This window comes from Colossoma macropomum, unplaced genomic scaffold, assembly GCF_904425465.1.
Source record: "Colossoma macropomum unplaced genomic scaffold, Colossoma_macropomum, whole genome shotgun sequence".
Classification (NCBI taxonomy): Eukaryota; Metazoa; Chordata; class Actinopteri; order Characiformes; family Serrasalmidae; genus Colossoma; species Colossoma macropomum.
In genome coordinates, this window is record NW_023494787.1 from 24,358,644 (window position 1) to 24,371,387 (window position 12,744).

General features: G+C 39.0%; 1 protein-coding gene across 1 annotated transcript in view; it reads right to left on the reverse strand.

Moving 5' to 3' along the window:
* The window catches only part of csmd3b (CUB and Sushi multiple domains 3b), a 554,192-nt gene that overhangs the window by 286,090 nt on the left and 255,358 nt on the right, over nt 1-12,744 (reverse strand). The window contains exon 6 of the mRNA XM_036566609.1: nt 1,158-1,270. Within this exon, the coding sequence (XP_036422502.1) occupies nt 1,158-1,270 (113 nt within the window). The remainder of the gene's footprint in view (nt 1-1,157; nt 1,271-12,744) is intronic.

A 12,744-nucleotide genomic window follows, 5' to 3' on the forward strand; every position in this document is an offset into this window, starting at 1 on the left:
AAATTACAAATATTGCATTCATGTTGTTATTTTATTTTTAAATTTTAAAATCCTTTATTAATGTTTCATGAGCAACACCACTGACACCATCTTTTTGCAACACATGAAGCTGTCAGTATTTCAGCCAATTTATCACAAATAAAGAGGTTTTACTACCTTTTGTTGCAGAATTTAGAAATAGAAGAAATATGCACGGACATCAACTTTCTGTGGTTTATTACTATTTTGAGGTCATTTTCATGACTTCAAAGTTGTGGGACACCATTTACCACTGCAATGGTAGAATGACCCAACAATAGGCTTTTTAATCCCGGGCCTCAACATATCACTGTTACTGTCAAGTGAACACATAAATATTGGAATTCCTCTCCTTACAGAAACAAAACTAGATAATCAGCTGCACAATTATCAGGTTTATATTATGTTTATAATCAATCTTTAACATGTATCAGTATGTAAGGGTCGGCAAACACTTTCACATTCCTCCCAAAATACAGCCAGTCAAACCAATAATTCAGTCAATGTGCAGAAGCTGGAACTGAGTTTATGGTAAATGTGTGTCAGACATTGGTCACAAAAACAACACACAGTCAGGCGCATGAGAAAGATTATGGTGTTGAATGACCTGTTCCAAATTAACAAATATATGTAGAGCAGCTTTCGACGAACGGAGAAAAGAGACAGTTATTTCAAAGAGGAATAAAGAGATTTGTTGTTGAATGAGTTAGTCTGGGGGAAACAAATCCATGCAAGCCTTTGCAGCAAAAAACAATTTAGTCTGTCTGATTCACTTTCAAAAACATTTAGCAAAGGTAATTCGCATATCAGAATGAAAAGTAGGAGAAAATAGAAATAGCTGTCTCTTACTGCTTTGTGTAGACATTTGAAGGAAAAATAAAACATTTAAATGATTCCACTGACTGAACTGGTTAAAACAACAAATAGAAAAATGAAAACAGAAAAAATACAATATCTACAAACACAGACATTAAGAAAACATCTGGGGAATACAGGTTGTGTGCAATGGAGGAGTGGACTGCCTGGACTGATGCTCTGGAACATCAAAGGTCTAACTGAAGTGATTGGTTTGTATCGAGGGACTAGTTTATTGGAAGCCCTATACGGGGATATGTGGCGTGATTAAAATGGCAGCTTACCTTGGTAATGGGCACTAAAGCCCCTGTATCGATGGTTGCTGTCAGTTACAAAGTGTAGCCTCAGCCAGTTCTTGTTGCTGACAATAGGGGATGGCACGTTCATTCCAGATAACCTGCAAGAAACAAAGGGGAGAAATCTTTAAGCTTGTTACTGCATGCAACCTATCAGCGAAAACCCACACTAATGCTTTAACTCTTTAAGACCACTTTCAGTGGTTTATTTCCCCTGTGCTGTAAAGGACCAAAGCCATAGATCAGAGGTCATATGTTGTTTTCTAGTTGGCAATATGCTCAAAAAAAGATACACCCATACAGCAGCCTGTTATAAACAAAAATGCATTAATACGTTTTGTCCCATGTACATTTTCCCCTCAAATCTCACTGAAGCTTCTAAATTACAAAGTCAATAAGGAGTAGAAATACACAAACTTAAACTGATGCCTAGTACTGCCAAAGCCACTTGATTACCACTCTGGATAAAGTGTACTAGTTTGCATTAGTTAATTTGGTGAGGTTGCCAGTCTTATGTCAATTAAATATACAGTGGTGTTAGTTTACATGTAGCAAGTAAGACATAAATATCTGTAATTTTTAGTTCATTTTCATTTATTAGAATCAACACGTTTGTTGTAAATGAACTCCTCAAGCTGTAGTGACAATATAATTTCACTGTTAAGTTTTAGTTAAAAATAAAAGGTCTTAAAATCTTGAAACAGAAAATTGTCCAATTGGGATTTTCCCCCCCATAGTATTTAAGTAGAAACAGCAGAGCTAGCTTTCCCATTATTTAGGCCTTCAGGAGCTGAACAAATTAGCTACCAAGCTACTCAAACTGATTCTATGAACAATGAGTCCAGTGTACTTCAATAGCCTCCCTAGTCACCAGATCCGAAACCAACACAGCACCTTTGGGATGTGGTTGAACAAGAGATGTACAGCATGAATGTGCAGCTGATAATGCTGCAGTAATTATGTGATGCATTCATGTCAACATGGACCAGAATCCAGCACCTTGTTGGATTCATGCCATGAAGAAAGAGGTCCTATCCAGTATTAGAATGATGTTCCTAAAGCGACCAGTCAATGTATGTTGCAATATTTCTATTTTGACTACTTACAACCTCACAATTTAAATGACAGTGATATTTGGGGGAAAAGTTTACATAAACAAAATCTTTACGCTTCAGAATTCATTGATTAGCCACAGTCTAACAGGGGTGATTTTCAACGACTCCACTCATTTTTTCCCATTGACAAAAATGGCTTAGACCCAGAGTTCACCCTGGTGCTAATAGCAAATTCTAAAATAATGACATCCTCAGAGGTCTGTCTAACTCTCAAAGCAGCTACCTGCTAAGTCACTTCTGCAAATTCTACAACCAGCCTATAATGCTATTTTCATTTGAGGAAATGCCTCTTTGTCCAGTGTTATGGCTGACAGCAAAGGCTGTCAGTTTGGAATTGGAAGATCATAAAAGATACGACCCACGCATCACCACTACGTGCCATGTTTGCAGGTGATTTGTTGGGGAGCTGTGACAGAGGACAAAGGTCACGCCACTCTCTCTCCCCCTCCTCTCTCTCCTCTTTCGCTCTTACTCCACCCTCCAGCCCCCCACTCCATCCGTCCCGTTTTATTGATGTCTGTCGGGAGATGTCATTAAAAGGACATGGCCACATGAATCATTCTTTAATGGCCTTCGCAGGCTGGAGCCCTGCCATATCATTACTGTTATCACACCAGCAGTAGCCACACACAACTGTTGGAATGGGTGATGGCAGTGTAGGAACAGCAGGGAGCAGAAGCCCAGTCATATTCACGATTTGCTTCTCTGTTTAAATTAATTTTTGACCATCCTGTGGAGACACTGGAGGCAGGAAAACAGCTATTAAAACTCCAACAAGAATCCAGCTCAGCTGTGGATTACATATTGTATTTCTGTGCACATGTCAGCTACAAAATTGTCTTTACATTAGTTATACCAGCATTAGCTAGCTACTGGCAGGCATGTTGTCTGCTGTGATCAAGTCCTATTTCTGAATATCTGCAAATTAAGTTAAATCTTGTAATGTGTTGAAGTTCTTCTTAGCTAGCGTGATTGCTAATTGGTTAATATAAGTAGCAAGGTCACTTTTGATATGTGTTTTTTAACCAATGGGGAACCTCTGGGCCTTTGAGGCATTGAGAGAACGACTAATTATTTCTGGGATCTAAAAGTATACATGTCTGTAACTCTTAGATCATTTTCACTTAATAAAATTAACATGCCTGTTGTATGGAAACTCTGCAAGCTGTAGTATTAATATCATTTTATTGTTAAGTATTAGTTGAAAATAAGATCTTGAAATGCCTAATGGAAAATTGCCCAATCAGGATTTTTTTTGCGCTAAAATAGTATTATTAATCCAAAAAGGGGGCTAGCACAAATTTGTCAAGTTTTTTTTCTCATTTTTTGACCAAGCTTTGATATTTATGGCCAAGACTGAAGGCCTAGCTCTAACAGTTACAGTTCTTACACTGGAACGAAGCTACATAAGTATTTTGGCATTGATCAGAATGAAACTCCTATACTGCTTTGCATTGTAATAACTATCTAAAAAGTAACAAATTCTACAGTGAAATGCAGTGTCAACAATAGTACCTCGATACCATATCAACATTTATGAGTGTGATATTTACACGCTCCCTAAGTAGCATATAGTTTTAATATAGTTTACATTTGCATTTTATGTGCTTAATGAGGCTACAAATCAGTTTAGTGAGTTGTACAGATCACACTGAATGCAAACAATGATGATGCTTTTCACAAAGACTTTAAGGATCGCTGCACTAGTATTCAACTGCTGCTAAAGAAGCTACTGAAACATGCACTCAGCATCACATCAAACTTGCATGAACCTGTAAGACCCTGCCATGTTACATGGCACAGTAACTATAAAACATGACGTGTTTTACACTATGTGATTCTACATGCCCTGTTGGTTTATGGCCATCTGTGTGGAAGCCCAAACGAGGTTGTGTATGTTCTTATACTGTAAAAGACCCCAGGTTGAGCTGGTACAGACGTGATGCACATTACTGGGAAAGTGCTTATTCAGCTAGTGTGTGTTTCCCCATCTGTAATGTACATTTTAATGAAACCAGTTGGTATTCCGCTGGAATATAATTCCACATGAGCTGTAAGACGAGGTTGGCAGAGTGTTCGCCCACGCACAGCACAGAAACTCCAGCTCCAGCAAATTCCCACCCTGTTCTCCTCCTGAATCATTCAAAACAAGGGGCAAAAAGTTGCATAGCTTACTTCAAAGTGCATGAGGTGAGTGGTGCGTGCAGGTATGCATTTGTTTGTCATAGTTTATTTACACTAGCAGAAACAAAGCAAGGAGAAGGAGGTCATTAACCCATCACACTGCAGGCTTATTATTAAGTTACTAAGATTAAGATGTATTATTTAGTGACTACTAGAAATGATTCAGTAACTACTGTGAAACTAAATTTAAAAAGTGATTCACTGATACAGATGAGTACATCATTTCCACATTAATAAAATATGAAAAAGAATTCCTGCCAAAATAAGTAAACTCAAAGACTAATTGTGTTGACGTAGTCTGGTTTTATTCATGTGAAGGTAGTACACACTTTTCAATCAAGCAAGTTCAATGCATCACCTTTTTTACACAACATTTTTCAGTGCAATTCATTATGTAGTTAGATAATGAAGTATTGAAATGTGGGCCAAAATATAAAGTTTGAAGTGTTAAACATATGATGAGGTTAAGGTGAGATAATATAAAACACTTGCCTATAGTACACCCTATTTGCCACATTAGACAGTATTAGCATTTAGTTCATAGGAAACAAATACATATGCAACTAATGTTTATTAAAATGCAAATGGAGGCATTGGTTTAGATTTCTTTGCTTAAGTGAAATTTCGCTAAACTACCAGCAAATCTTATGGACCAGATGTGATTGAAGAATACACTTGCTAACTTGGCGATAACTTGTTAAACCTTCAGTGTTGGATTGTACTGAAATACATTACACACCTTACATGGTTATTTGGAATTTTTTTTTTTTTAGCCATACTAAATTACATTGCATCCTTTGGCTAAAGACAGGCTTGTTGTCTGTTGGACAGTGTGGACAGGGCATTAGATTGGTGTAGAAATTTCACACTTAGTTTATTTCCACCCTAATAAGTCTATATTCCCACCCACTTTTAGCCCAAAATTTCTTAAGGCTGTCCCCAGACATTCTCGTTCTGAGATTACATTTGGCCTTGTGTGTCTAAACTGATCCATGTGGTTAAGTATATGTTCACAAAAAAAAAAGTAGTTCAGAAAACTTGCAATAAAGTAATTCTTTTGCATGTGTGTACCTTTGAGGAAATAACAAACTTGTAAAATAAATAAGATAATGGCATAATGGGCTAATATCCAGCTCCTTGTTACTATGCAGTTTTAATCTGACAGTGTAACAACAGTTGGTCTAAATCTCCATTTTTTCTGAAGCATGCAGCTAGCCAGTGTTCTAGAAATATTATTGAGACACTTTCCTGAGCATATTAACAATTTATTGCGGTACCAGTAACACTGTCACAACACCCACTTCTAGCTTAATAGCACAATGCTGAGGAAGCACCAACACATAGTTGCTTGGGATGCGTATTTCGACTAATTTTGATATTTAAATATCTGTAAGGGTTAATGAACAGACAACTGAACAAAAGAAAAGGGACAAAACGTCATTAATGTAGGGCTGTAGGGTTACCTGTTTAGGTGACAGCACTCACCATTTTACAAAAAAAAAATGGAAGAAATTTGAAGATATGTATAACTATTCAAAAATAGCTGAAGGCAATCTGTACGTTTTTCTGTGGGTAAGTAACGGAGGCTGCCTCTTCAGACGAGCTAATGAGCTAATCTGAGCTGGTAAGCTAATGAGAGCTAAGCAGTACAACACTGGATACTGATGAAGACTTGCTGTCTTCTTCGAGGTGCACAATTTGCTAACATGTTAGTTTGTCAGGGAGATATATCTTAACTGTTTCTGGACTTCACTAATATCATCCAAGGTAGCAAGCCTAGTTAGCGATAAAGCCACATCAGAGTCGGCTATGTGCTCTAAGCCTTCTCAGTCACGCCCTTAACAATGTTAAAAATCATATTTAGACACACGTTTTACAGTTATGTGTTCCATACACACTTAATGGCAAATCCGAGTGAACATGCTTCATTTTACAGTACTGGCAAAACACAAAATCAGTTTTCATGAAATTGTTTGTCTGTATATTTTCTCCATCTTTCTGTGGTGAAGCGAAATGAATAGATGAAAACTGATCTCAGAATTCAAAACGGTTAACTGAGTACTCAAGTATCTGTGCACATCCCTGATAGTTGCTCCGACATTGACCATTATTCTGTTAGCAATTCTACCAAGACTCTAAATGAAATACTAAGATCAGCCTACAGCCTCTGAGTCATCGCTGTTCACCTATAGCACAGGGCATAAGTACATGTCTCCTACTGCAATGATGATCTAAGACAGATGCAATCCTGTCTTATCTCAGCATGATGACCACTGTCCCTCAGGCTGTTCTGGGATGCTATAATAGGTGAGATAAATGCCCTTGCCTCTTGTGTTAACTGTATTTGATCAGGATTCAGTGATGTGCTGACTGCAAGGCGTCAGTTAGAGTCTGCTGTGTCCCAGGAGACAGGAGCAGGAGGAAACTGATTACACACCCACACCCCACCCTCCGGTCTGGCCTTTCTGCTGGAGCACTTTGCCATTTGCTGAGATGTAAATGACGTAAACATCCATAGAATAAAGAGTGACATGAAGGAGAGGGAACATGTAAGGCAACAGGATGAAAAAAGCAAGGAGAGGGATGGGAGAAGAGAAACACCTAATGAGAGAGAGAGAGAGAGAGAGAGAGAAAGAGAGAGAGAGAGAGAGAGAGAGAGAGAGAGAGAGAGAGAGAGATTTGGATATATAATAGGTGAATAAGAGGAGATAAAAAGGAAAGATGGAACAAGCGAGATAAAGAATTAGTGGGGAAAAGCAAAGAAAGGCAAGGAGAAGTTAGATAGAGACAAACAGTGTGGGAGGGAGGGCCACGGAGAGGCTGCATCCACTGTGGCATTTACAATGATTTTCCTGTCTTCTGGCATTGTGAAAGGCCTTCAAGGTCTCTGAGATAACTGCCAGTGAATTGATAGTGACAGCGAGAGTTAAGAATGAACAGACAGCGAGGAGCTACACGACAGCAGTGTCACCACTTTGTCTTCAATGAAGTCAGTCATGATCCGTATAGTCCTAATATTTAACATGACTCTCCCTTAGGGAAACAAAAAGAAGTGACTGATCTTTTTTGTTTGCTCTATATGAATAAAGTTACACATCAAATTCAAAAGAAGCACTGGCAGAAGATGGTGCAGATATCTCAAGGACATGAGTCAACTTTCTCATGACATGCAGATTTGGCTACTTCAAACCAAATGTTTTTAACATGCATTTGTAAAAGTGTACTCACTGTTTCCTAGTAACTGCCGCTCTATTGCTATATTAGCTCAAATGAAGTTTGTAAGACGGGCAAATAATTGAGTCAAACATAAATGTGAACTTTAGCTGCAGAACTTGCTCCAAAATCATTATGACATGACGCAATTACCTTTTCCAATGTGAAACTAGTGCCGAACAAAGCTGTTTACAACTAGGAGCAATAAAAGAATTTAAGATGAATAAATTAAGTTAATATTTCAAAATTGTAATTACTTGTTACGTTGAAATTGGGGTTTATGTAACAGACTACTTCATCTGTTACACATAACTGCTCATGTAACTTTTTTACTTTATTCTGTTAGCTTGCTAGTTAGTTCACAATGTAATACTCAAAGATCTCAAAAAAGTTTTCATTATTCGTAAGTTTGCTGAGCTAGGTAATTATCTCACTGAGGCTAGTTTAGCCAAGGTCCAGCTTCCTATTGAAAAATTCTCAGTGTCCCAGCCTCCTCTTGTCCATCTAGTGGCCACATGTGTAACATACAGGGTTGATGACAGCCATGGCAAAACTGTACTGGGGATGGTGGGTGGAGGTGGTGGAATCTTTGTCACATCCCCCATTCTGTCTTTTTCCGTTAAGTTTTTTTGTTTGTTTGTTTGTTTTTGTTTATTTAAAACAGATAAGTGTCTTTATATATTTATTAATTTATTTATTACATGTTTCTCTAATGAACTCCAAGTGCTTTACAAAGAGGCTTTCCTTTTAGTTTTTTTCTAGCCCATTTGTTCTGGCATTGTGTAATGCAAGTAAAACCACTAGAAACTTATCACTAACTTAGAGAGAGAGTGCAGTCATTTCAACGTTCGGTCGACAATACCAAGTGGATACAAGGCAAAAGAGTCTGCAATCGTTTTAACATACTAAGGATTTTGTGAGTCCATTTCCAAGTCAGCGAGGCCATGCTAAAGCTAGTGCTGAAACAGAGAGCTAACTTGCAAGAACTAATTTAGTAGAAACTCCACTAAACCACTAAATCACTTTTTAGAATTGTAGTGCTTTTAAAACATATTCACCCACCTAGAAGAACTTTAGAGGAGCAGCAGAAGAGAGAAAGAGCCTTCTGAGTGAGACAGAAATCTAAAAGGCTGACGTCAGTGGCTCTAATGGACTTTAGTGAGCTTTTAAGCTTTTGCCATGCGAGTCACATCCCAGGATCAATACCTTTCAGTGGCTCAGTGTGAAATAACGAGAGATTCATTATTAGCGAATGACAGCCGTTACCTTGTTTCTTAATCAGAGAATCTGTCTTAATTGCCAAGCCTATAATTAAGACAGGTGGTGGGGCTCACATGCATAAGCATTTAGGTGAGGATGCACACACACACACACACACACACACACACAAACACAAGAATGTGTGTACAAACACACTTCCACACACACACACACACACACACACACACAAATACAGACGCTCAGGCAGAAACTTCATCAACCTCCTGTATACCTGAGCACTCAGGGGAGGGAAGCGAGCGAGATGCAGAGAGAGAGAGGGTGAGAGAAAGAATAGAGAGAGAAAGAGAGAGAGAGCAACAGAGAGAGGCAGGCCCTGCAGTATGGCGCTCTCTCACCGACGGTCGCCTCATCAATCACGGGCGGCTGCAGCCCAGACGGATGGGGGGCCGCTGGGGAAGGCGCGCGCGTCTCTCCATCAAACTGATGTTTTGAAAGTAAGTAATCAGTGTTCTCCACGGGCACTCCTTCTGTGGCGGAGCACCCCTCCTCCACCCTTCCCCTCCATCTTCCGCTCCCTTCTTCCATCTTCCCTCCTCGCTCCCTGCTCCATAGAGTCAAGGCCTCTCCACCCCGCTGCATTCTGGGAGCCATATTTCATCCAGTTCAGCACAACGGGGGGACGCAGCACTGTTCAAACACTGAAGGGTGTTTTGTACCATGTCATGTTAGAGAAAGGGAAAAAAGATGAAATAGAAAGAAAGAGGTGTGCTGTGGCAGCACTCATACACAGTCTGCTGTGTCTTAATGCACACTGGAAGAATTCTCCTATTTTTAAGTAGATTATAGTGCATTTTTTTTGTTTTATATACTGTTATATATACTGTTATATACTGTCACATCAAAACTTTTTACACTGTATAAACATTTCATGATGGATGGACCAACAGAAATTGGCTCAAAATGACTTGCTTACTGTTACATTCAATGACATTAAAATGTAATGTTTCAGGCTCCCGAATGGCGCAACTTATCATCACAAGCAATGTGGGCATTGACCTCTAAACTTGTTGAGCTGTCTAATGACGTTGCATCAGCATCAGCTTGAAAAAAGATGCAGTGGCTGGCTTCAACTGTCTTGGAGAAAGTACATGCTACCCTTCACACTCTCAGCTTGGTAGCACTGTGTGATGGGGGGGACCTAGCTACCAGGTAGAACTGGCAATGTATAAATTGGAAGGATTACTGGAACCTATGCTGATACACATACCAAGAGCAACTCCTTGTACTTAATGAAAAAAAAAAAGGTTCTGATTCAATGCCAGTATGTAATTTCGAAGCCTGTGTAGTATAAGCTACAATTAGCGGCTTTATTGGATATAACTGATTATTAGTGTTGTAATAATAAGCTTTCTGATAAATAATCTCTCCGGCAGTCAAGTGTGCTGAATAACATAGTGCACAAAGAATCCTGCCATGCTATTAAAGATCCAGTTCATGCTTGTGTACTGGTCTCTACTTTTCATCTTTCACTGCAATTCACTTAGCCTAAGCCTGCAGAGCTCATGAGAATCAGATGGAGCAGCAGCCTGAGACATTGAGCCTGTTGGTCAGATCATTTGTACAGAAGTGCTGGGCTTGGCCCAGCCCCAGAACCTCCATTTTAAGGATCAGAAGGGCTGAAGGGGGGTCGTGGGGAGGACGGCAGCAGAACAAATGGACCTGTGCACCAGCTAATGACGACACAATGCTTTTACCCAGACACATATTTCACCTGCAGGTTTGAGCCCAACACCCGCAAAAGCCATTTCAATAGAGCATGTATTTACACTGAGCGATGGACTCCAGCAAATGTCACTCGGGTTCGAGTTGCAGGCTGCCCCATTATATCTCCTGATTTAGTGGGGCTTCAGATTCAGGCTGCACTCTTTTGTTCATGAAGTACAATCGAATCTACCTGCTCTTAATAAGGCTGAGGGATTCCATAGCAGAAAACACACATGCAAGCAGATGAAATTTCACTGCTGTTACCACTTGTGGTAAAATCCGATTTTATTGAAATGGGATTCTGCGTGCTCAGTGGCACTGTGTGATGAAATATGCTTGTGTGAAGTGAATCTTAAAAGGTCCATAACCTGGAAAGCCTGATTTTATTCCCTTTTTTGAAATAAGAGTAGTATGATGCAGTACGTAAACATTTTTCAAGTTTCATAATGTACCATTCAGTTTCCAGTGCCTATGGTTCACAGAATAAACTGTTTTTGCATGTCACAAAAGCAATGTATTTGCATATATTCACCTAAATTAGCTATTCTCTTTCATGTGTTTCAGCTTGCATTGTTATTGCAATGAGTGATAATGAGGTAAGATATAGAGCAGCCAATCAGAAGAAGGGTTATTTACATATATCAGTCTTAAAGGCAAAGTAATAAAAATAGCCTATTTATTTTAAAAGGCCCAAATCATGAAACTAAATTTAACTAAAGAGTTCTAAAAAGTGTTTCAGCTCTGAGTGAGGCACAATACAGGGCAGCTAATTAGAAAAGAGGTCATTTACATATATTAGACTTAAAGGCACAGTTTAAAAAACAGCCTGGTTAATTCTGAATGATAAAGAATGGCTGGACAATAGTCATATCAATATGAATTATGACAGAAAAAGACAGAAAAATAATATACAAGAAAAATCTAGAATGTGGCTCCTTTAATTGTTGATGTTTCCCTAAACAGTTATGTCCTTTATGCTGATTAATTAAGCAACTAGTTGATAGATCACAGCTGATCAATCACACGATCAACACATCTATCCATTGTCCATCTTTGAAGTATGACATTTTGCAAGCAGTGCTGTGTGATAAAAAAATCCAGCCTTAAGCACGATTCATTTGTATTATATGAGGGTGCTAATCCCCCTCAGACTTACATTATGCAATGGATTACACAGATCTTTCTCTCTGAGCTGAGCTGAGCCCCCTCATATTTCCCAAAGGGTATCCAACCAGTGGGACTATGAGGCTATGTAGCAAGACAGAAGTATCACAACCCAGTGAAATACAAACAGGCCGCTGCAGCACCGCCCAACCAATGGACAACAGGCCCAGCAGTGCGGTTTTGTTTAAAGGAAAGCTTGATCAGTGAGATTTAGAGTGTTGAGCACTGCTAAAGTCCCCCCTGAGAGCTACATCCCTGTTATCAGTGTAGGGGGGGTACATTTCCAAGACCCCCACACTCTACGCATACGCATTAAAGCATGTTATCATATGCAACCGCTGCATAATGTGCAAAAATAAGAATATGCATTTATGTTTCAGTCTTTTTTGCTACAGATTTGTGAACAAAGTAGCTAAAACTCAAACTAATTCATAGTAGGGAAGGCTTATATCAAGCTAATCTCCAGTGGGAGCTAATTAGATCATACTGTTCTACTTAATCTAACAGACTTCCTTCCAGTCGACTCTGGACAGGGGATACTGTGATTGCAATAGAATCATGACAAAATAGAGTAGTCTTTTGAATAAGTAGCCAATGCTACAGGCAACTATTTCAGCAACCAAATATACTCATTTACTATGACTCATAATGTATAAAACTGTACAGCTAATATGGACATACATGCTTAAACACTTCAACTGATCTCTGTTTTAAGGCACCAAGTTATTTTTCTGTTCATGGAATAATCTATGTCTATTATGTTGCTTGGCAATCATAGCCTAGTGATAATGAACTATATCTTACTTGTAAGACATATGGCTAACAATGGCTTAATGATTAAAGCATTGGTTTGGTGAAAAATCACATTTACACAATTTTCCACTTACCCCAAATGTAGTTGATCAGAAGAGACA